The 26,086-nt window shown below is 37.8% G+C and overlaps 1 protein-coding gene across 4 annotated transcripts in view; it reads right to left on the reverse strand.

Annotated features, from left to right (window-relative positions):
• Window positions 1-26,086, reverse strand: part of IL17REL (interleukin 17 receptor E like) — an 82,371-nt gene that overhangs the window by 26,996 nt on the left and 29,289 nt on the right. For 2 of the 4 annotated variants that reach the window (XM_030480349.1, XM_030480346.1), the window contains 15 exons: window positions 24,940-25,089; window positions 24,064-24,173; window positions 22,456-22,570; window positions 20,773-20,817; window positions 19,688-19,827; window positions 19,453-19,524; window positions 17,144-17,198; window positions 15,991-16,154; window positions 13,628-13,675; window positions 12,913-12,970; window positions 12,400-12,545; window positions 9,756-9,815; window positions 8,709-8,766; window positions 6,312-6,366; window positions 3,780-4,740 (listed from right to left, as the gene is read on the reverse strand). In XM_030480349.1, coding sequence (XP_030336209.1) covers window positions 4,713-4,740; window positions 6,312-6,366; window positions 8,709-8,766; window positions 9,756-9,815; window positions 12,400-12,545; window positions 12,913-12,970; window positions 13,628-13,675; window positions 15,991-16,154; window positions 17,144-17,198; window positions 19,453-19,524; window positions 19,688-19,827; window positions 20,773-20,817; window positions 22,456-22,570; window positions 24,064-24,173; window positions 24,940-25,039 — 1,254 coding nt within the window. In that variant the 5' untranslated portion in view covers window positions 25,040-25,089 and the 3' untranslated portion in view covers window positions 3,780-4,712. Of the gene's footprint in view, window positions 1-3,779; window positions 4,741-6,311; window positions 6,367-8,708; window positions 8,767-9,755; window positions 9,816-12,399; window positions 12,546-12,912; window positions 12,971-13,627; window positions 13,676-15,990; window positions 16,155-17,143; window positions 17,199-19,452; window positions 19,525-19,687; window positions 19,828-20,772; window positions 20,818-22,455; window positions 22,571-24,063; window positions 24,174-24,939; window positions 25,090-26,086 lie in introns of those variants that run through there. The other 2 variants (XM_030480347.2, XM_030480348.1) reach the window with 2 other exon arrangements.

Below are 26,086 nucleotides of genomic sequence, written 5' to 3' on the forward strand. Positions count from 1 at the left end.
AGGACCCAACAAAATGTGAAGTCCTATAGGAAAGAATCCCATAGGCACACTTAAGTGGCTATTGGCTCAAAGGCAAGAGTTTTTTGATTATATCGCCTACAATATGAAAACATCCAAAACTTTCCAGCACTCATGCGGAGACAGCAATGTGGAAGATGATCCCATCCCAAGCTGATTTTGAAAATTGGACCCTTAGAAGTTAGATGGGAACTGACACAGCTTTAAAGGAGGATGATTTAGGTTTCATGAGTCAGAATGTAGTCAGTGGCAGGAAATATATCTTACAAATTCTACCTGTTGAAAGATGCAGTCTAGAGAAATTATCATCTGCTTTTCAGTGGATAAACTGTCCTGGTTTTATTGTATCAGGTTGTATTTTATTGTATCATATGTGCTGGCTCACATATGTCTGACTTTGCAGTTCAGGGCATGAAATCAGCAGTAAACTAACTAAACTAATCAGCAGTTGACTAACTAATCAGTTAGTAAACTAACTAAAAGAAGTCATTATTATTTCTCTTCCTATTTATTTCTCTGAAGTATTTTATCAGAAGTGCGTAAGAGAGATGAGTCAGGAACACAGCCTGCAGAGCACTGGACTGGACCTGCTGTGGCTGTTACTATGGCTTAGTGAATACACAGCTACTCATTAGGATGTGGCGATTCAAGCATGCCGCTCAACTATAGCTTGCCATCAAGGAAATATATCCATGACTGCAGATCATAGAATCATAGAATGGTTTGGGTTGAAAAGGACCTTAAGATCATCTAGTTCCAACCCCCCTGCCATGGGCAGGGGTGCCTGTGAGAGACTGATCTGAAATCAGACTCCACTGTCTGTTGTCTCAAAGATTGGTAGGAGAAGCTGAGATGGGATTCCACTGACCATTGTCTCAGAGATGTGTGGGAGGAGTTGAGATAAAACTTCAATGTCCATTGCCTGGGAGAGGGGTGTGAGGAGCTGAACTGGGACTCCACCATCCATTGCCTGAGAGATGGGTGGGAAGAGCTAAGACTCTTCCATCCATTATCTCAAGGATTGGCATGAGGAAAATTGCTGTTCGTTTTGCCAAGAATTGCTGCAGACATGTGCAGTTGAAGAGCTGGCTGCAAGACCAGGGAAACTGGTCCACCAAGAACATGTAATATGTGACATTAAGAACAGAGGTACTCCCCCTCAACTCATTATAAAAGGGGAAAAAAGACATCTCCATGAGCTCACCTTCAAGGGGACAACTCCAAGAGGACACTTGCATGAGGACACCCTCCACAAGGACGCCCACCTCTGACAATTACTACGGACTCTCTGCTCCGATAGCGACTACAGACCCTGAAGGACTCCCACCACCTCCAGCGACTACAGATCCCCAGGACACCACTGGATCCACGGTGATGACTCTCTCTCTCTCTGTGCACCCTGAATTCTTGCTTCATTTCTGTCTTTTTTCCAATTTGTCCTATCACTATCTCTTTTTTTTACAATCATTTCCTTTTTTATAATAATTGTCTTTTTGTAATAAACCAACTGATTGATTACAGTACTCGACCTTGTTTGCATCTTAATTTCACTCTTGGGGTCATGAAGGAAATGAGTCTGACACTGGGGTTTTCTCCAGTCAGACCCTGACAACACCTCACACTAGATCATGTCACCCAAGGCTCTGTTGAACCTGGCCTTGAACACTGCCAGGGATGGAGCATTTACCACTTGTTTGGGCAACTGGGCAACCTGTTCCAGTGCCTCACCAGCCTCCCAGTAAAGAGCTTCTTCTTTATATCTAACCTGAATAAAAACATCCAAAATACTGCAGCAGCATCAGTCTGATTTCCCACAGCAGACCATGTGTTGGTGTAGCAAGTGAAAATTAGTCCCTAAATAAGAGGAGGAAAACTGCTTTAATTTATGTGGTGACCTTAAATGTTAGTTTCAGGTTTGTGCAATGCACTAGACAGCACTGAAAGTCTTTTGCAGAGATTGCTACAAAGCATCTGTCGGTGCTTTTGCAATACTTCAATGATATTCTGATATATGCTAATATCTCAGAAGAACTAATGCTCTGTGATAATACTAAGAATGTACATACGAAATGAAAACCAAATAACTGTGGGTTATCTCAAAAGAGGTGATTGGACCGTGCCCACAATAAGCAAGAGGGGAATTTTCTTCAAGAAAAGGGTGGAGGCTCTACAGAATTAGCAAGGTCTATAGGCAATCGCATAGGGGATTTTAGCATTTGGCTGTTATTACAATACATTTACTTGTGCATCAGTCAATATTGGAAAACTGTTGCATAGTTTGGGTGAGAACAAGAAAACATTTCAGTGATCAGCAGAGTGAAATGAATGCTTTTAGTGTTGGGACAGATTCTCAGTCCACCTTCTTTCAGGATCGACCTACCAATGTTTAAAATGCCCTGTGGAAAAAAACAAACAAGCAAACAAAACCCTTTATTTTGCTGCTGTAATGTCACAAGGACAGTAATGTCAGGTAGCTTAGTAATGCCAAACTCTAACTTCTCTAGACAAGGCACTATGGCACCATGTGAGTGGAACTCCTTCTAGTGCATTAGATGTATAAGGTCGCCCAGTCACTATTTGAGAGAGTGGGAAGAGTTGGTCTCAGGTAGAGCAGGAATTTTGTAAGAGACAATGTTTACGTGAAGTAGTGTATTAGAAACAGGACTCTTAAAGATCAGCTTGAAAGTCAATCAGAAAAGCTACTGGCAATTTTTCTCACTACCCAGATGCAAACAGGCAGACCTGAGCCAAAGTATGGAAATGCTATTAGGGATTATTTGCAAACATTGCCATAAGTAGGAATGTCTTAATGGTAAGCATTTAGACTACATTGTCTAGGCTCCCTCAAAAACAAGTATCCAAGCAGAATGAAATATGCTTGGAAAGTGCCTGTCTCTCTCCAGTGGCCATCATAGAAACCTAAAGTACTACCTTTGAATGAACACTTTACTTTCAGACAGTTAATTTAAGTGATATGTCTGCTATATTCACCTTTCAAGCTTTCCTGTAAAACAGCACAAAAGTCATCAGAACCATGGCTGGTCATATTCTCTTAGGTATTTCCAGAACTGCAGGTGACAAGAGAAGATATACTGCAGGAGATTCAGCATCTGTGCAGCTGAAACAGGATCTTATCATTGAAAGCATCTAGCTTCACTACAGCTATTGTTGCTTCAGGACCTCATACGAGCTTGTCACTGGAGGTGGCATTTTGTCTTACTAATAGTTAGGTTTTCAGATCCTGCCACACCTGTATCACTTTAATTCATTGTCAGTCTTAAGACATACTCAAAAAGTTGATCTTAAGGCTTCACTGCAATAAAAAGTACACTGTACAAATCAACTTTTCCTGCAGAAGAGACATTTCCACTGGAGGAAAGTGAAGAAAGTAATGTTATGATGCTCTTTCAGTTGAATGGCTGAACGTCTTGTTTCTGGATGCAGTCTGGAGGGTACTAAAGGAAAAGCAGATGTCTGAACAGATCAGTGCTTCTATTTGACAGCCAAAGCAAGTAACTAAATGCTTTAGGAAAGCCGCCATGTCGCCTCTACTTTTGGAGCTGTGGCACTGCTGGAATAAGAATTTATCTAATAAATGTGTAGTCTACACAATGAAGCTTTGATATCAAAGAAGTCAAGCAGGATTTGTTCTCTTCAGGGCACCTCAAAACCTTGTGTTTCAACAGAACACGTCTCTTACACCATATTTGTCTCCTATAAATTGCTCTTTGAAAATCTTGAAACAAAAAACCATGCTCAAATGGAAAGTATTTTTTTATTGATCAACTTCTTGTTCCAGACCCTCACTCCCCACCCATATTCCTGGTCCCAGATGAGCAATTCCACATGGTTTCAGGATTTGTTATTAATCATCTTTTAGTTGACTTTCTTCCTTTCTTTGTTACACAACAGGAAGGATGTTTGACAGGAGTATTTAGGGAAATAAAGGCCAAACTTTTGATAATCAGTACAGCGTGTAATATTATTTTTAGTAATTGAGTATAAATACTGATATAATGGGAAAAAAATACATCAATTATTTCAACTAAACTGTTTCCTTCTAAGCTGGATTTCCACATAACAGTTTTAAATAGCTATCAAAACAAAGACATGTACCTCCTCAGACAAATAAGAAAGTTATCTCCAAGTCTAATACAAATGCAAACACAGAAAGCAGTTGTTAGATATATTTAAGGAATATGGTCCGTCATGGTGAGATCATCAGAATGGTATCAGAAAACAAAGAAAATTACAAAGCATGATACAGCTGAGAAAGCTTCCTCCACTCTTAATTTCTCACGTATTTTTGCTTATGGTTTAAAAACAAAGGTTACAAATAAGAAAATCTGAAATACTTGTTCTATAGGTACACAAGGTACTATGACAATACTCATTTATAGAATATTGTATATGAAATATTAATTTAGAAGGAACATGTGAACCTGATTCTCCAAGTCATCTAAGACATTTTTTTGTTTTAAATATTAGGAAATAAGGAATCATAATTCACCTTCTTTTGGACATGTCAGAATAAGTCTAACTTGCTATGTGCTTCCTGCATAAAAATAATCTCACAGTAATTAGTAGAAACTACTAACATGAGAGATGACCAGTTAGACAAGATTTGCAAGTTACATCAAAATACAACTTGATGTTGAGAAGATACTAAGGACCTTGAAAATGTGTTGTTAAATTCAATGCAAGGAATGCGCACTCTTCATTCTAGGGGAAAAACAGGAGAGGAAAGAACATTGGCTTTTTTTCTCCTGAGTGTGAGAGTTCATTGCATTCATATATAGCTGGAGTTAGACAACACATGTAACCATTTGTCTACAGCTTGTTGACTTGCTGTCACAGTCCAAATAACACTCATATGCATAAATGAACAAATCCAAGATACTTTATTCTGAATGGTATCTCCTGACAAGGGAAGAGCCAAAGACTGCCTCAAAGCAAAGATGGTAGCCCCTTCTCAGCCTCATGGCTTGCATAACTTCTGCAAGACTGCATGTTTTTCCCATCTTTGAACAAGGGATTTTCAGAGAATCTCTACTCTCTTTGGAGTTCTAGGTTGTTCCCACTATTCTAGATCGCCTCTGAAAGGGTATCCTTAAAGGATTAAAGAGCTCAGGGTCTACCAAATCATATACCCGTGGACTGCATTAATTATTGATTTGTTTACAACCTGGGAATAGGTGTTTTTCAAAGGCCTGTGGGAATGTAAAGAAGCGCTGGAATAGCTGAGCAGACATTTCTAATGCGTGAGAGCACAGAGAGGACTGACCTGCCTGCAAACATCAAAGGGAAAGAAAGAGGCAGATGCTAATGATGTGAATGTCTGTCTGGTTTCAGCTGGGATAGAGTTAATTTTCCTCCTAGTGGCTGGTGCAGTGCTGTGTTTTGGCTTTAGTCTGAGAATAACACTGATAACACACTGATGTTTTAGTTGTTGCTCAGTAGCACTTATTCTGATCAAGGACTTTTCAGTCTCTTGTGCTCTGCCAGTGAGGAGTGGCACAAGAAGCCAGGAGGAAGCAGAGCCAGGACACCTGACCCAAACTAGCCAAAGGGGTATTCCATACCACAGCACGTCATGCCCAGTATATAAACTGGGGAGACCTGGCCGGAATGGACCAATTGCTGTTTAGGGACAGGCTGGGCATCAGTCAGTCGGTGGTGAGCAATTGTATTGTGCATCACTTGGGGTTTTTTTCTATTTTCCTTGGGGTTTATTCCTCTCTCATACACACTCCTTTTCTTTATTATTATTATCATTAATTTTCCTTTATTTCAAATATTAAACTGTTCTTAACCCACAGGTTTTATCTTTTTCTGATTCTCCTCCCCATCCCGCCAGGGAGAAGAGGGGAGCAGTGAGTGAGCAACTGTGGTACTTGCTGCTGGGGTTAAAACATGGCAATGTCATGCTCAGCAAATCTGAGATCGTTCCAGGGCTCTTGAAGGTTGTCTACTTAATTTGCAAACTTCTTACTTCCACTAGTTATTCGTCTCCCCTTGCCCTCTCTCTTTGGCAGCAAGCCAGCTACCTCTGATGGCAGACTGCACTGTGGTGCAATAGAAAGAGAGCAAGAGGAGAAAGACCACAGGAGCAAGAGATGTCTTTAGTGAGGACAGGGAAAGGGGAGAGAGAGTACAGAATTCACTCAGACAAAGTTTGCTAGTAAAAAATTCTCTCAGACATTGCTTCTGTTCTTTAGAGAAGCCAATTATATGTTTTCAGGATTAACAACTCAACTCACAAAGATGTTTTAAACTACACACTGGACGAATACCTGTGTGTCATGGCCTTTGCTGGGTTTCCATTACTATACGTCTGACCACGGAAACCTGAAGAAATAAGTTCAAATGTCAGTTGCCATTTTGGTTTTATTATAGTTCACATATTTATTCTCACATTAACTGATTTGGGTTATTGTTCCATTCAGAATAGAGAAGTTTATTTTTTAATAGGTGAAATAATGTCTTACAATGTTTGGCTACATTAAATGGGATCCAGAAAAATGGCCAAAGGAAAATAAAATTTAAAAAGAACGCAAAGTTTTGCCTCTAAGCCAATGCTATTAAAAGGAAAAAAAAAATTAAATATGTATTTTCCCATTTCCATCCTCTGTAAAGCGAATTAGACTAAGCCGTTCTAATTCCAAAGCACAACTACTGGAAGAAAAATGCAATGCAATCCAGTATAATGCATACTACATGCCAGAAAACTCTTAATGGTTAAGTATGCTGATCTTTTTATAATAGATACTGTTGTCACTGCAATTCTGGGTTTGAGTAACAAAATATATGTTAATAACACCATGGCTTTTTTGGGCACACTGATGCTGCTTGGTATTTTTAGCAGTGACATATTTTCACTGTTTTCACTATGCCATTATAAGATTATTTCTCATTTATTTTGACATTTCGTATAATCCAAATTGTCACAAGTTATGGAATAAACTTGGGTTTAATATTCTCTTCAGCTTTATGTGAATCGTTTTTCTTAACATCTTAGGTTCAAACACAGTAGCCTCTCAGGGTAAGAATTGTCGCCCTCAGGGACATCATCTTTAAGAAAGTTTCATCATCTCCTGATTTGAAAAAGCTAGTGCTTGAGAAAATATCTTTGTTATAGAAAATAAACATTTAAGAATACGAAAGTCCTCAGTAGTAATGCTATTACTGTTACATTAAAAATCTTACACAATTACAGCAGTGAGTTAGACTCACCTAGTTTTGTCCCATCTCTGACACTAGTTTGTACCAGTCTGTCCGAGATGGAGGTTTTGGGAACCCCCTCCTGCTCAGCTGACAGAGATGGAATTGTCCATCCGCTAATGTGGACCACATTATCCGAAAAATATAAAGCATGGCAGAATCCATGAAGCATGAGGCTAATATCCTCTATACAACAAACATAGTGATCACATATTCTGATATTCTTGATGTGCACAGTTTCTCATCCTTTTTCTGTATCTCCACGAATTCTTGATCAGAACATAAACTTGTGACAAAAAGTTCCACAATTAAATAAAATACTGTGCCCCAAAAGTTCTTTAGTCAGTTTTCAGTATTCCACCATTTTCATTTAATACACAAACATTCTCTCCTACTGTAAGGTAGAGGGGCATTCCCAGACTGCCATCTCTGAAGCTTTTCAGTATTTTACATGCCTTTGTCATACCCTTCAATTTGTTAAAAGGAAAATATGAATAAGGAAAATGCATCCAGACTACATGAATCACAACACTGATTGTTTAGTTGATTCACCTTGAGTAGGCTTGTTACAAGTTTTTAAGTGAAAGAAACCTGAACTTGCATTATGCAAGTGCTTGCACAGAGAGCTACTCTTCAAAGTCAAGACTACAAATTCAAGCACCCTCCTTTTTAGTATCAGCCTTCCAAATCTGAAGCTATAGTTAACTGGCAGGTGTTTTTAGACAACAGAGAACATCTGTCATAGGAATCACTATGTTTACAATGAACTGGGAAGGAAGTTTGGGTGGGTGGGTTTGGGGCAATTTGGCAATTCTCAGATTGAGTCTTCTCTCAGCTTGAGTCCTTTTAGACCTTTTAGTTTTAAACTGGTCAATCCACTCCTGTGCTCCTCACCATAAACCCCACAGCCTTAGTTCACCCTGAACTCACTAACTTCTACAACATCTTACTTCCAGGGCTTGGAGATTTTGGATTATTGTGATTCAATGAGCATATGTGAGTGTACCTCAAATCATAACGATATCCCCACTGTACTTCTGCAATGAGGGAAGTACTACTCTCCCATTTGCAGAGGTGGGGAATTAACAGTAGGGCTCTGCTGGAATCACTACAATGACAGCACTGTGTGCCTACTTGCCAAGGATTGTTTTTAACTATTACCTCACATACTGACAGCAAGGTAAATATAGATGTGGCATGCAGAATTTGGAACAGGATGGAAAATTCACCCAGGAAGCAGAGAAAACAGTCAGCCACACAAGTTGCCCTTGCCCTAGCTAATTAAATGCTAGTTGAAGTATGAGTCCATTACCTATGAGGAAAGCTGAGCACATCTAGCTCACATGCAGGCATCTGCATTCAGTCAGGTGAATCCCACCTCACTTTCCCAATGAAAACACACTTCACCTGGGGTGCTCTCTTCTATACAGTCAAGACCCAATTTTTCTTTTGTTATCATTCATACTTACCACAGCGGATATCACAGATCTGCAGTGGAACGGAATAATCTACATCTGTCCTCCAGCCCTTTTAAAAGAAAGAATTGAGGCTTATTCCTGTTTCAGCAGCACTGTTACTAAATACTTGTGTTGACAAAATGAGATTGCTTTATTAGTTTACACAAATGACTACATTTTTTAATCTCTTTATAAATATATATATATGGAGATTGCTGGTCTGATGTATATTTAGTGAGTTGCAATCACTTTTAGGTTTCCAAATGATAAAGCTAATCAGATTTTTTTTTTGGGGGGGGGAGCTTTATCATGACAGATAATGTCTTATTTACAAAATAAACTATTTATATAGGTAAGCATCAGTTTTATAACCAAATCTGATTTTCACTAGGGAAAGAAGAACTGTCATTACCCAGAAGGCTCTTGCCAATCTCTCTTTCATCTTGTCCCTTTCTTGCTAGCACCAGAAAGTGAAGCTGACAAGGGCTCGTCCTGGTGTCTGCTGAGAACATTAACTCCAGAGACGAGTAAACCTACCAGCTTCATGCTCATTTTCTATTAATGTTGTCTTAATAAAGTTCAGCTATAGAAACAGTGCAAAAATGTCAGAAATCATTTGCTCAGCTCTGCTTTCAGGAGCGCTAATTCTCGCGTGCTATGATGCACTTACCGTGCTGTTTGCTATATGCCTAACCTTCTCCAGCTAATGTCAGTCTTTGAAAAATTCATCTATGATTTACTTGGATCTTTTGATACCTTGGAACTTTTTGTTACAAAGGAATGTATAAAGACAGGACTAGCAATTTCCTGTTGATATCCCTTTATCTGCCACTGACAAAGTAGCAAGATCATGGAGAGCAACTTCTCTGTTAATTAATGTCATCTCAACAAGAGGTGGTTGCAGCACATCAAGCTATAAATAATGCTCTTTGCCAGCTCTGTTTTCACAGGACTCAGATTTGGCTGGGAGGGGAAAGCAGTGAGAGTGCCTGCTGGTTTTCCTTTTTTTGGTGATTTGTTTATTTTGTACAGAGTACCAGGCAAAATCAGGACACATACCTGAATGCAAAATGTTGACCCACACATTTCCCGTGACATAGTGATTGATACAGAATCTCCCTAATGAAAAGAAATGAAAACTATTATTTTTCATACCCTGGAACAACGAAAATGTATTGTGTCTTTCCAGCATTTTGGTTTGTTTGCCAATAACACTACGTGTTCTATTCTGTCAGAAAATTAATGAAGTATATATTCATTATGGAAGGTCATTTATTTTCAGAGATATCCCCATATCTCAATGACCGTAAGTAGCAGTGTAGTTTTGCCAAGCGCAATTTGGGCAGCACAAGAAGAGGGCTAATGTTCCTGCATTATATGAAGCACCAAAAGGCAGGACATCCTCCCTGCCATATCTGCTCACACCATGTTAGCCAATGACCATCTTCACTTATTTTCCTGGTGTACATGAGTTGAAGGAATGAGTCTTTCTTTACAGTTCTTCTGGATTTCCAACCACATTGTATGCTAAGAACAAGTTCAGCCTTGGGGTAAAATTGTCCTACATGACTGTCCTGAAACTTAATATTTGATTGGTTTTGGTTTGTCCTCAAAATAATGCTAGTTACTCCACTAATAGCTATGAATCCTACACGGCTCTTTTTAGCGTGGCAAACTCCAAAAATAACTGGGGGCAAATTAGATGAATATGTTCTTTTTTGAGCACAAATTCACAAGGATTGTACAGAATGAACATTGGTTTCTGGGAGCAGAGAGCTAAGTCTTGATGAAAATTTTGTGCACATTGCTCATGATATTGAGACAGAAAATGTATGTAATTTATTTGGGCTTCCATTCTGTCACAGTAGCAGAGGATATAACAGCTTGTACCAGAGGGAAGAAAACAGCATTTTTAAATGCATCAGTGCCGTTCACAAAACACTTCAAAACCTAGCTGTGACTTACTGGTGCCCCACCATTACCCTTCTCACTTAACAATTCACATAGGAAACATTTAAACCCCTAAACTCCACAGATATCATGTGAAAGAAGCCAGTTGAAGGGATAGATTTCATGTGAAAGAAGCCAGTTCAGTGCCACTATAAGTGTTCACTGAACACAGTGTTTGGCAACTCTTCTATTGTACCGATCTCCATCTCTGCCAGTAATACAGCATTTCCCGGGATACCTTGCCCCACTACGACAGGCTCTTGATAGCACCACCAATGCCCTCTGTGGTCTGTTGATTTGGATAGCTGTTTTTTCCCAGGCTTTTCCCCATGATTATTCAGCTCTAAGATCTCCTGCAGGAGCAGGTACATTGTTCCACTAAACTATGTTCTCAGCTTGAGCAGCAAAACTGAGTTAGGAAACTGCTTTTAACAGCTGCTCTGTTGCATTCAGTACCAGAGGTGTAAGAAAGAGCTAAACTGATTCATTAGAAAATTAATTCAGCTGTCAGAGCCCACCCCTTTCAGTTTAAGAAGTCCTTATTCATAGCTGCCTGCTTCACATATACCCTCTGGTATGTGCACTCTGCACAGTGAAAGCATCAGAGGTACTTCAAAACATCACAGCTGCAGCATATACCTGCATATAGTGGCAAGAAAGAAGTACAGATGGAATATATCCTAAAAAGGGCAGAAGTATAGGAGCTACAGCATGCTTCTCTCTTCAAAAGCACATCCCCCTACAGCAGAGTGAAGTCAATGGGCACAGTCAGGAATAACAGTAGAAATAACAATATCTGAATTTCTCAACTTTGTCAAAGTCCATCATACGACATCCCATATACCTGGTCGGGGGAGCCGACAGCAGAAGCACACATTTGGGGGTGGACATTAACACTCTGAGGAGCTGGCTCCTGAGCCAGCTGGATGCCTTTCAGCATAGTGGTCCTAGTAGCTCCTAGGACCTATCCTGCTAATATTCTCCTATTTGAAAAATAATGCTATGGCCACTCTTCTGCTCTTTGACCCTGCATTCCAGATGTACCTGTCACTAGATCACAGGTCAGGCCAACGAGGTAACTCTGGTAGGCTGTGCTGAAGGGCAAGGGCAGGCCGCAATGCTGCACTGAAAATGTGTGATACAGGCTTAGTTGCAAGAGAAGAATGACTAGCTGTGCCTGAAACAGAAATCACCCTCCCATAATCTTTTCCCTCTCTCCCCCAGCTTTGCTGGAAGACACAGTTGTGTACTCACACAGCCCGCTGGCTCAAAAAGCTAATTTGGCTGAAAACTTACCTTTTTTGAGTGTTGAGGGTTTTTTGGCAGCTGTGAAAGTTAGAGTGGCTCAAGATCATCACGGATTTATGCATCAAGTCTTACATTCCATTATGTGAAATTTGCCAGGTCAGCTGTACCAGTGACCCATGTATGAAACACTAACACTAACATTTGCTATATACATAATACAAATACCACACCACGAAAATGATGTTAAAGGAATATTAAGGTTCTGGTCAATAGTCACTTCCTTTGATGTGACTCATTTGACTTCAGGATCTTTATTTATTTCTTGCTTCAGTGTGAGATCAGAATTAGAACTACAACTTTAAAAATGTTCCAGTAATTGTTCCAATATGTACACGGGTTTATTAATGCTTTCAAGCTGCAGAGCAATAAACAGAATAATAAATAAATGAATGCAGTTAGATATGTCTAAAAGTCTTAGACTGTTTAAGAAATAATATATACAAACCACAGAGACTGAACGGTGCATCCCAAGAGATTCACATGAGGCCATCTGCGTCCTGTTACACACAAGTACTGAGAATTGTGCCTTGGTTTGGGATGTGAAGAAAACTTGTATTTGTTCTGCAACTGCAGCAGTTCTCATTTTCCAAGCTGATATTAGGGGAAAAGACTTACTTTTAGATGTACAAGGATATATATTCTAAATTGTTATGTGTAAAATAAAAGCCTTTTTAGTTTGTTAAGTGCCATCAAGTGATATCCCAGTAATTTTTTTGATTCCCACAAGTTACTTTTTATACTGATAAACACTTGATCTTCTGCAGTTAAATAGAAGTAACAAGCTGTCAAATTTCTTTGCCATAATTTACAAGCTACAGTGTTGTGAACACATCTCACTTGCTTACTGGAGAAGGCTCATATCTAGTGACTGATTTAAATATTTTTCAAATATTTAATTTGGAAATGTCATTTCAAATATGACAATTTAATATTATGCAATTAAAAAGTCTGTATTTACCTGGAAATTCTCCACGAGCAAATGGACACTTAACCCATGAGCCTTGCTTGGTTGTAAACTGAAAGCAGAGAAATCTGTTAGGAAAACTGAATTTTCAGTTTCAATCTGTGGTTATAGATTCATTCATACAGATCAGTGCATTCCAGAAAGTTGGAGAAGGTGAATTCACAGCTTTTCTGCTCTATGGTATCTTCCAACTCTTGATTTAAATTAGGTCCCCCAATCTTTCAGGTATTTATACACATGCTTATTTTACAGAAACATGCAGTTCCATTGACTTAAAAGTAATCTAAAAGAAAACAATATACCTATATTAACCTTATGTGGCATTTTTTTCTCAACTAGAATAATAAAAGTCACTCCATTAAATGTAGTGTAGCGATCATTTTTATTAACAAGTATTTAATATGGAAAACCTTTTACAGGCAGTTTAGTGCATACTTCGGAGTTTGCATTGACCTAAAACATTTTTTCCCTGCTTTTCTTAAGCAGAGAAAACCGAGCACACAATCTGACCCGTGTCCTATCTATCACTGCTGTTGCACTTCCAAAGAACCTCCTTTTAATCCAATCTTTCACATTTCCTTCATTCTTACTTTCCATTCAGCAGAGCTGTGAAACAAAATATGGATCCTAAAGAACATTAGCAACTCATTTTTTTAGAGCTGATGGAAAGAGGGCAATTAATAGGTATTTTACAAAGAAATCCCTTTACCTTCATGCAAAGCCTCGGGTGAGTGTCCACACGAGAATACTTAACCTGCTTGAAAAGAGAGCACTCAGCATTAGCTAGTTTCGTTAACTAGTTTCACAAAATCAATTACCCAAAATTTTCATGGTTTGATTACTGAGAAAGGAACTGGTTTGTTTCCTTTATAAACATCCCAGGAAATTAAGCACATAAAATAGTAAGAATAGAAACAACTGCTACTTTGGATTAATGAATAATTTGCTTCTTATATCTATACCATGTAGCATTCTATATAGTCAGTCTGACCCATTAGAGCTAAATTAATTGATTCTATATTGATTTGCACAGGTGGTGCCTGTGCAAAATTCTGATTACACAGTCTTGTTTCAGTGCCTTATTTACCACTCATCGACAACTCAGCAGAACATTTAGACATACATCCTCAAGTGTTGTACCACATTCAGTTCAGAAATATTTCAATTTTTTTGTATCCCTATTCCAGAAAAGCGTTAAAAGTAGTCTGAATTTTAGACATCCACTTAAGTGACCTACAAAATGTTGTTTTACTAACAACTGTTTACCCACCAAGGGCTTCACCATAAAAAGCCTTGTCTCCTATGAACAATTACTGCCCATATAAGTGATCTTTCTTAATAAACACTGTTGCTCAAGTGAGTGAGCACAACACATGGCATTGTGACCAAAGACCTCTTTCCTGTAACTTTTTTGAGAAGAACATAATGTGTATCCTCGTGTATACCTACAATAGGGTCACAGAAGATAGTTCTGTAAGAGTGGACTCAGATATGGAGACAGCATTGCCATCAACAGAGAAAGCCCCATCCTACTTAGAAGAGTTATATAGCTTTTGCACCTATGTCAGTACATGGGCATAGTATCAGAGGATGGAGCATTGTGTGGATTTACTGGAGGAGCCAGCACTACCTGAGGAACCTCTGCAGCCATCTCCAGCACACTATAGAGAAGTTTCTCAGGGTTACAGTAAAATAAATGAACCAAATTCAATATCAAACCTTTTAGAATTAATTAGGGGAAAAAGGAAAATTCATTCTGTCCATGAATATTAATATTCAGCCAGTAAATTCAATGAGTAAATACACTCATTGTCTGTAATAAACTAACATTGGATTGTGTTCCAGGTAATGGAGATGACCACTGCCAGCCAAACCTCATTTTAGGCTTTTTTACTTTTCTCCTCTTCAAGCAAAGAGTTGTGCTTGTCAGCAGATGACAAATCCCACAGAGGCCACTCACATGTGTAAAATTAAATATATTTGTCCTTGCAAGATCAAAGTTTTGTTGAAAACCATAAAATGGTGAATCTGAAGAATCACTAAACACTTGGCCAGGAGTTCCTAATCAAAAAGCATTCAACAGTCTTGAGTCAGCCCACCTCCCCCCCCCCAGATTATGTCATCAGAATAATACTTATAAAGTTTCAAAAATTAAGAATTTGTATTTGATTTTATTTGCCTTTTCAGTTGTTACCTCAAATTTTTTGGCTCCTCTCCACAACTAGCAAAGCCTGAAACCTACTTTTCAAGACAAAAGCCAGAATTCTGACCAACCTATCTTGTAAATCCATAAATCAGCATCATGAGACTTCAGATAGAACTGTGAGGCAGTTCAAGATACACGTCATAAAAACCCTTTTCAATTTTAGAACATAAGTGCTGGAAGAACTGAGGGACCCAGAATTTCAACATTCACAATTTAAAGACATTAGACCAGGCTGAGGAAGGCACTTCAAAGAGATTTTAACAGCGTACAAAACAAGTGTGCCTTACCAATGTATCATTACGTCTCCAGTAAGATTTAAAGACATTTAGCTTCATCTCACTTACAGTTTAGGTGTGTAAATGTTAAATATCCAAATCCGATCCAATCACAATAGACTCAGTTAAAAGAAAGAGGTACCTTCAGAGGGAAATCCCTCCTTTCTTTCTTTTATGCATGTTTTCAGATGAAAAGAATTGTTCTCTCAATATGTACCTTTCACTTACTTTAAAGGGAATCTGACATGAATAGCGTGGACTTGAACACCTATCTTTGAAAAACGTCAGGGCAGATGAATCATGCCTTTACTATAAATGAAAAGCAGACCCTATTTACCCCAAAGAACTTAGCAAACATTACTAGCTTCACAGTCATCTCCACTTTTTATTTCTTAATAGTGAGTCAGTGAGCATTTTGAGTGAATCATGTGGTTAGTGTACAAGAACAGACTGTGTTTATGAATAGTTTTAAGTATCAGAGAAGATGAGAGGAATTTGCAACTGCTTTTTTTCCAAAGTCTAGCTCTTCACATTATGCCTTTGATGATGGCTTTCAATCTGACAGTTTGAATAAATCTGCACAGCTCTTACTTTCTCAGGAGAACTTCTGGAAGAGTTTTGTATATCTTCACAGTAGTCATTAGACTTCATTAACCTGCATAGGTTAACCATGACAAGCACAGGACAGGCTGGCTCCCAAGCTAGGGTTTGTGTCACTGGGTTGTAAACAATATTATCCCATAGCGCCTTCGTATCTGTGCACAAAGAGTGGAAACGTTATTAAAGATGTCTAAAGATGAATTAAAATTGTTCATAAATTTGGCACCTCTACATGTGCTTAAAACCAAAACCATTGCTTTTCCATTTCCTTGATATTTTCACCCATCAGAACTGCAGTGTTGTCCTTCCTCTGACTACATAAAGCTTTGTAACCTAGGCTTCAGCTATCCCCACAGTCTTGATTCAATGGCATCAGAGAGGAGAATGGCTGCAGTTGGAGGGGAAGGAAAAGACTCAGAATACAGAAGGAAGAAAGGAATCATGGGATCCGTGAGCCAGATTTCGTGCACTTGCAAAGTGTAACTATTCCAAGCACAGGAAATAGGTAGGAATAAGAGAAAAACTGGGAGAAAACAACCTCTGCCCCATGAGACCCAGCCTCAGGCTGAACAGCTACTAAGAATAGAGGTTAGGACTTCATACTGCAGATGGCCAACAGGTTTTGCTTTGATGACCTTTAAGCCAGATCTGACTACATGGCACAGACATAGCTACAGACAGAGCTTGAGCACTCCTATACATGCTCTCTATTGCATAAATAAAGTCATTTATTCAAACTGCACTCCATTGCTACAAAGGAACGGTAGTGTCATAAACTCTATATTCTTCCATAATAAAATGGAAATGAAGGCTGGGCTTACTAAAGAGGAAAATCTCTCCTTGAAATCCCCTTCTCATAGCAGTATTGCAAAGCTAACCTCAGTGGCTTTTCCTCCTTCTGGCCAGTTTGTGTGTGACGTAGAAAATGTGGGAAATTACTGTAAAGTTACTTAGTGTTTATATTGGCATAAACTTGGTGAACAATTTCGTTTGAGAGTAAGTTCTTTAGTCTACCCACAATGTAACAAACCAATATAATGATTTCCTTGAAGTTTTGCAATGTATGGTTTTCAGTTTAAGTGAATTTCAAATTGTGACATACCACTGGAGCTACTCATATAAAAAGTAATCACATAGTACTTGCCATTTTCAAAGGGACAAAGTTGTATCCTCCTTGCATCCGGAATTGCCAGCCAGCCCTACAACCCAAAAAGCGGCCATTAGCTAGAGGTTCTCAGATACAACAGTTTTTAACATTTCAGTCAGAATGAGACAGAAATCCTTTCCACCAAAGATAAAGATGCTATGTTTATTAGAAAGCTTTGGAAGTATTTTTTTAAAAGGAAGTTTTGCACTAGATATCTATTTATGTTTGTCATTAAGAGAATTGGAGCTGATGAACCAAGGAGATCCCTTCTAACTCTATATTCTTACTATTTGAGTCACATATTTAGCCTAATTTCCTGTAGAAAGTCTTCCTGTTTGATTTTCATCAAGTTTCTTACAGTGTCATTACTTTCCAGGGGTATCAAAAGACACTCAAGAATCACAATATCAGATCTCTTGGCCTTTGTAGTGATAAAAGATGTATCCTTAAAATCTGAGGACTAAAGCTTAACCCAATCTGCAAGTATACGTGCATGGATGTTATTATACCATAATTATTTAGATTAATGTGCAAATGTTTCTATTACTCATAGTTCCCACCTGTTTGCTCAGCAGTCGTATTGTGGAATTCTCTCTATATACCCTGAGAGGAATATTATCTTTCTGGTGATTTCATACCTTTCAGAGTGGAATAAAAAAACCCCTAGGCGTGGAAGAGACCCTGTGGTTCAACTTCCATATTAAGGTATGTGATTTTAGGTGCCTACAGTGTACACATCTGAGTGTGACTGAAGTGTCCAAATTACTATTACAATAACCATATGGAGATCTAGCCAATGCGGTCTACAGTGCTATCCATCACATCTCAAAATAGCCATCAACATTTGGTTGGTTGAGTAACTGACCGCATTAGCTAGATCTCCACTGAATAAAGAGTCTGGATATCTAATTCAGTTGTAGATATCTACATCTGGACATCGACATTTACATATCTTAATCCATGAGGTTTAAATCCTATCCCAAAATTCACTGAGAAACTAGGTTCACATAGTATCTTTATATCTTACCAAGATCATTTTAAATTGGTCTGGTGACTTTTTGTTACTTTCTATGAAAGATATTCCAACATCTCACTTCTCAGACTATTGGGGGGAAAAAAAAAAGTAATCTGTAGCTATCCCGAATATATTAATGGAATGAAGTTTACCTCCATACTTGTGGCAAGAATGGCTTTAGCTTAAAAATCTGTTCTTTTTCCATATAAGTGACCCTTCTGATCTGTATTTAGACCACAGACATATTTTCTGTTTGCATGTGTTTTACCAGGTTAATGGAAACATGTTATTTTAATCTTTATTATAAGACAGTCTCTCCATTCCCCAACCATTTTAGATTTTTTATGTACATCTTCCATTTGAATTAATCTTTCTTGAATACAGATACAAGAAGTGTCTACAGTATTCAAAGAAGGCCTTGCCATACTCTCCTGTTAGCTTGGAATAATCTAACACACTAGACCTTTGATCACATTTATATCATGTAAGCATGTTAGTTTAACTATTATGCAATGAACTATTACACCCAGATCTTTTTTCCTCCACTGTTATTTCTAAATGAAGACTCACATCTTACAGCAAGAATTCTTTTTATTAGAACAAGTGCGTGAACTTGCATTTCATACATTACACTTTATCCTCCTTTAATTATGTATGTCACATATAAAGATCTCTAGTCTCTTCCAGTTATCCCGACCTTCTTCCATTTTGATTACACCTCTCAACTGTGTTATCAGCAAATCTCATTAACACTTTACCAGTTTTTGTGCCCATGTCACTGATGAAAACATTTATATAAAAACTGCTCTAAGTGTGGTCCTCAAATAACCTTCCTGCTAGCACAGCCCCATTCAACAGCAGTAGTCAAGTCAGCCCTCCAGCTAGGTGTTATCTACCATACAAATCTTGTTCTTGCCCCCATTTCTCACAGTTCTTCAGCTCCTCTTTTAGTTTCTCATGCAATACTATATCAGATGCTATGCTGGAATTCAGTCGGATTAAATTCTCTTTCTTTTCATTGCTTAGAAAAAGTCAGTCAAATTAATCTTACACAATACTTTCCATAAATTAATGTAAATTGTATCCCATTTTCTTATCTCCATGTTTTAATTAGTGTTTCCTAAAAAATCTATTCTACATTTACATAATCATAAAGTCAGACAAGCCTTAGTCAAAAACTTTGGTCTAGAACCTGTTTCCTACAGATTTTTCCTCCTTTCTTAGCACAAATCAGAGATAAAATTTCTTTAATCAGAAACACAAGTATATAGTAAATTCCAGATTGCATTACCTCAATGCAGAGACAAGGGAGTAGCTGAGAATATTTTAGAGAAACTGATTTTAATGATTCCTTCCCTTTTATCTGAAATTAAAAAGACAGTCATGAAGCCAGGAGAGTAAATTACTTTTAATAAAGCTAAATAAAGCTATAGAAAGCCATTTCCTATAACTATGACCTCAATGAGCATTTTCACCTACAAATCACCCCCCACCAGTTCAACAAACTGTCTTGAGCTTTAACTCACGACAGCAAATGCTCCTACATCTTCACATGTAAACCATTTGTGGCACAGGCGAACATAATAATCTTGATCTCGAAGAAAGTTGGATACATTCACTGAAATAATTTTCCTTGCTCTGTCTACATTATAATCAAACTTTCCAGCTGAAAAAGAAAATTGAAGCATGAAATTCACATCTGTTACTTTATTACTTTATTATTTCTATGTTGTTATATATTTAGAAAAAGTACAGAATGTATTCTAGAACTTTATATTCTGATATTTCTAAAGGTATTATTATTTTATGAGATATAGTAATTTTCATGAGAATAAACTTCAATATTATTCTGTTTAAAATTAGTACTGGCAATACTGAGAGGCCAGGACACCTACTGATTGTACCTCAACCTTAGTACTTGAAATCTTATGTAGTTAATGTACAAATACCTGAAATATACACACTACAGCTACTGCAAAAGCTGATTATACCCAGGTTGTAATTTCATTACAGAGAGAATATCATGGAATCATAGAATAATTTGGATTGGAAGGGATCTTCAAATCTCATCTAGTCCAACCCCCCTGCAGTGAGCAGGGACATCTTCAACTAGATCAGGTTGCCCAGAACCACATCCAACCATCCATCCTGGCCTTGAATGTCTCTAGGGATGGTGCATCCACCACCCCTATATATGCAACTATGTTAGACAAATAAAATAGGGGAGATGGGGGCGTGGGGTTTTGCATTCATGGGTATGCCAAAATCAGGATAGCAGTTTGGCAAATTAATTTAAATTTATTTATGAGATCTGTCTACAGACAAAATATAAAACTAGCAATCTGAAGAGCATGAAAAGGACACAAACTGATTTCCAAAATTTTAAGTATCAAATAGGTTGTCAATATCTTTATCTGCTATCTAGCATTTCCAAGTCAATATTAAAGAAACATGCCTTCCGGGACATTACCTATCAATTACATGGTAATTATAAGTAGTGGTAGTTGTAAATCACCAGTTTTTCCCCTTCTTATTCAGCTATGAAAACATTTCACTGTATAGGTCACCAGAAATATTTCACAGCTGTAAACTGTATAAGAGATCAACTCACCTGAACAAGCTGGAATATATTTTCCCACATCACTGTTTCTGCAATCTGCAAAATAGAAGCTAGAGTTTTCTTCAGTGCTGCTTTATTTATGTAACTGTGTAAACAAACTGCCAAATTATCCAATAGCTTCCCAACAGGAAACCTCTCTCTTATACCTGATTTTAAAGACAGGTTTACATCCACTTCTAGGTAAACAGCAAAAAAGAAAAGTACCCTTTCTGCACACAGAGATTATATCAAAACTTGCCTTAATCAGCTATCTCACCAGTGTGGGGTTTCTACTGGAATACCTCAGCAGCAGTTTAAGGTGGCAGTCTAAATTATAACACTGCACTTCTTTACCTAGTACCTAACTAATTTAATTAATAATAAAAATAGTAATAATTGTTGCTGTTACTATTGCTATTATTATTATAATTGTCGTTATTTCAGTTATTTCTTCTTGAAAGCTACTGCTGTTGTTTACAAAGCACATTCCTCTATCATAAACAGCTTTGTATTTATGCTATTCTGACTGTACTCTAGGCTTAGAAAGAAACACCTTATTTAGCTCCCAGGGAGAATTAGAGGCCAGGCAATACTTTCAGAACTAATACCTAATATTTGTACCTCCAAAAATTAAATCTTGATTTAAGAACACTAAATCAGCTCGTAATGTGCTGCCTACTGTTTTCACCTCTCCTTGCTTAGAGCAGCACTTTGCTCTTATTTCCCACACAGCTTTTTTTCCCTGGGGAATATTTCCAGTTTTAATTTGTCTACTCACCCTTACTGTCTTAAGAATGTCTTAAAACTCATGTTTATAAAACCTTATTTCCCCCCCCTTTATTCACAAAGTACATTTCTACTTCAACAGTGAATCGGGATTTATCAAGAAAATGGAAGGCTTTTTAAATACAAAAAGGCTTTACTTCTATGAAAGCATGAAAAAGCCACAATATGCCTGCTACTGTGTGGAAGGAATGACACTGTACCAAGGGGAAGGGGCAAGAGCCGCCCACCAGCAGGCTCTGGAGATGGGAAGGCAGGACAGTCCCAGGCACTGGATCAAACATGGGGTCTCATTTCACTTTTTGCACCGCCATTTAGTGCACTTGTTTCCACTAGCCACACTGCATCTTGGTTGGACCACAATGCTGAATCTATTTTTATATGCATATGGTAGACACTTTACCCCAAAACCATGGAAAAGTGATACCTATTCTTATCTAGTTACATGAAAACAGGTGATAGAACAGCTAGCTAATGAAAGTGAAAGAAATTTCTTTGCACTTTCTTATTGAGTTTTCCTCAGTTTCTGAAGCCACCTGCGACCTACCTATGAAGAAAGGCAGAGGCTCCATTTTCTGCACAGAGGGTACACAGGACTGAACTGGCAGGCAGAGAAAGAGCACGTGCCAATCACAAGAAGGCCAAATAGGATGAATGCATAGTGTAGTTCAGTTTCCCGTTTACCGTTAGATATAAACTCTGGTCTCTCTCTTTTATAGCAAGTCAGACATTCATATGCACAAAATAAATCATCAAAATGTAGAATAAGACTGGTCCTTGCACACATGAGCTACCATCAATTACATCAGCGTATCCCAGAACATGATTTGGCTTTGCATTTGGGGGGTTGTGCTGAGTTTTTCTTTGAAAAGATGTTTCTTGAAAAACATCTGGTTTAAGATGTTTTCCTACCTTCAACGTAGTATTCCTGGCTCAGCTTGACTTCACAGTAATTTGGTACTGTTTTCATGGTCACATAGATGTGTTGTGCTACATTGACTTCAATGCAATTGAATTGTATCTGTACCTGTTTAAAACATTTATAAAATCAAGTTTGCGTGTGACTTCCAGAATACATGAAAATTACTGGTTATCGGAGCTAAGCAAGTAATATTCTTGATCAGATATATTTCTATTTCTATTTATGCTTATGCTTATTTATATTTATAATTTACAAGGAGCATTCAGCAGTCTCAGATATTGTAGCAGTAAAAGTGTAAAATAATCAGATACCACTTAATGAAAGGATTTCAAAGAATAACATTATTTCTAATCCAGGATCTTGCTGTCTTCTTCACTTCCACAAATCCAAATATCTACATGCTATCAAATAATCCTAAAAGCATAGAAATACAGGTACCCAAGGCTTGTTGAATTTCAAAAGCAAACACTTCTTTCATATTGCCCAAAGTCCCAATTTGTAGGCATTTTACAAGCACAAACACTTGCAAGACAGGAAAAAAAGTCTGTTTAAAGTTTTAATGGCAACTTCAGCAAATGTATTCATTCCAGTAACAGTTTGTGAGAGAGTCATTTAGGTGACGGAACTTGAGGTCCAGTTACAGCGGGTCATTCTGATAGCAGTAACTATTAAATTCCATATAGGTTTTCATGTTGGATATATTCTTATTTGGTACAAGGCATTTGGAGGGGAAAAGGCATCTTATATAGCATTTTAGTCACTGAGCTGAAACTAAGAAAATTTCATTAAATGTGTTTGTTGATGCTTGCCTATAAGTTTAGATTACTCTGAAAGCTACCGGTTGTTCATTGCTGGCCCTGCATTGCCTGTAGGACCATTTGATCATCAAGTGATACAAAGCATAAACTGCAATTGCAGTCTGGGACAAGAACTTTATTTCATGCGTGCAATCAATATGACATTTACGAAGCACATGAAGTAACTCATATTGTTTGGGATTAATAACAGTTACCCACCAGTAACTGAAAGCAAAATTTCATGTCTTTTAAACAGTTAGTCAAGGATGGTTCTTATTTTTTTCCCCCAGTGGCAAATTTTAATAACAAATACTTCTGGGTTTAGTTTAGTAAAAATCATATTCTGCTGTTGCATTTATTACCATGAGTTTGGGAAACACTGGCTGTCTTCTAGATGTGTAAATTCCATCGACATGGTTGGACTTAAATAAATTAGACATATGCATGCACTTAAAATCCCTGTGGAACTGTGCTTCCTAGCATTTGGAGTTACAAAAGCTTTCACAAAATTTGGTGTGCACAAAAGGAAAGCTAGCAAGGTCGATGATAGGAAAATTAGGCTTTGCAGGGGAAGCTTCTCTTGCAAAAAGGTGGAAGAAGTACAAAAATGGTGGAAAATTGAATTTATAGGTTGTAAAAGTACATTTTGTTATGGAGTTTCATATAACAATGCTGCAGCATACATTTCATTGCAATTTTCCACAAAATTAGTAAAAGAATAAAATAAGAGATGCAAATTCTTATTTTCCCAAAGTCTCATAAACATTTAAAAGAAAATCAACCCAAAAAAAAGAAGTTTACCTTCTTTCCATTAAGCATCTTGCTTTTTTTCCTTGCAAATCTCACATTTGCACACTGAGATTGCTGTGTGTCCAATGAAAGAGAACATATTTCCAGCCCACGGATATTCTCTGAAACGAGTTAGGAATAGATTTCAAAAATATAATTTGAGCATCTTTAAGAAAAGCAACAATAAATTAAAATATATCATACTGTAAGCTTTCCTTCTAAGTGAAAGCACATGCATTTTATCTTTATTAAAAAAGGAACATTATATATAACACACAAATGGGGGTATCAGCAAGGATTTAATACAGATTGCTATAAATTAAAACTTTAATTATGCAAAATCTTATGCAAATTAAAAAAAACCTATTAACTCTGAGGAAATATCTAAATAGTAACACACTAAGCACAGGAATGGTGGGGTGTTAGTAAAAATAGACTATGCCCCAAAAGTCTGAGTGCTTTCATTCCATTTTAGAGCAGAACTGTAACTTCAAACGCATAACCTGTTTCTTCTTCTGTTGGGGCAGTCACTCATGTCTGGGTTAGCAGAGCAGACAGAATTAATGTGTGTGCATGCATGCATGCATGTCAGAGCAAGAAAGAAAAGGGCAGCAGTATGCTTGGGGCACTGGTAGAGGATAAGTGAGTGTATTATGCTGGAAGGAAAAATTTGGTTGTCTTTAATTCATTATCTCGGTTCTCATTCCCTTGAGAAGGGCCATGGCTTTATCCTGGTTTGTAATAAAATGGTTGCACAAAAAATATATTTCTGATATAATTACATGAAAACAGCTTGGACACAAATATTGCAATATGGAACAAAATTTGGCTGAACAACTATAAACAAAAAGTAAACAGAAATGATTCAGTAGGAGATTCGCTTCCTACCATCCAGACTCAGTGTTCCTTTAACGTTTAAATGGAGAGAGCATGGGCTTCCTTGGACACATTTCATCACTGTTGAGATCTTCATGCTTTTCAGCACCATAGAAGGTAAAGATGCAGGAGCATCATGGCAGAAGCTGTTAAAAATACCACCTGCAAATGCAAAGAAAGAGAAATCTCATTGTGCACAGGATATCTGGGGCAGAGAAAGCACCAAAGATCAAGATCCAGCTCTACTGAAATCAGTATGAAAGTCACCAGTAACTTCATCAAAGCCAGTACTTTACCTAACACTTTTACATGGACAACATAGCTAGTTGGCTTCACTAGCAGTGCAGGGGGGATTGGAAAGAACTACATTACAGATGAGGTTTGATAATACGTTTCCTGGCTTAGGGAAGCGTTAACCCAGAAGAGGAAGGAATCACACTTCTAACAATTAAAGCTAGAAGAGCAAACCTATACAAATAGTGGTTTTAAATAATCATATCTGCTAGATCAAGGCTAGGCTAATAGTTCATTTAAACTTTTTTCAAAACCGTTACCTGTATATTAGTAGCACTCTCATAGATAGTATTTTAATTTTAGGTTTGGTTAATGCTGTTAAAATACCTCTTTCACACAAGAGGGCACCATTGTATTCCTAGTCATGGAAAAATCCCTCACACCTACAAGATTTCCTTCTGCTTTAGGCCAGAACAGCAAGAGCAGAATAAATATTATCCAGGCTTTCTTCAAGGTGTAAACAGTAGGCACAGAACACAGCTACTATGTCTCATTTTATTTTCCTAGAAGGAGTTCAACTAGTATGGTGAAGAGCATAGTATGAAACACCAGTGCCACAGCACTATGCTTATCGTAAAATACAGGATAACACTCTTAAATCATCAGGAAACGGAGCATCCCTCAATGCCTACCCAAGAATCGTTGTCAAGTATAGATGCTCATTGCATTGACTCACAAGGGAAAAACTTCCACAGCTCCCACAAAGGAAAGGTAGGGTGTGGAGGAGCTTATGCTTACTTACCCCTCCAATGCCACCAGTGAAGGAAAGTGCTCTAAATTTAAAGACTGAAAGTCAAGGATCAGATACTGATTCATGCAGGCTGTGAAGATAGGCTGACATAAATGTGGTACCTTGGATTGAATA

Source organism: Strigops habroptila, chromosome 3 (assembly GCF_004027225.2).
Source record: "Strigops habroptila isolate Jane chromosome 3, bStrHab1.2.pri, whole genome shotgun sequence".
Classification (NCBI taxonomy): domain Eukaryota; kingdom Metazoa; phylum Chordata; class Aves; order Psittaciformes; family Psittacidae; genus Strigops; species Strigops habroptila.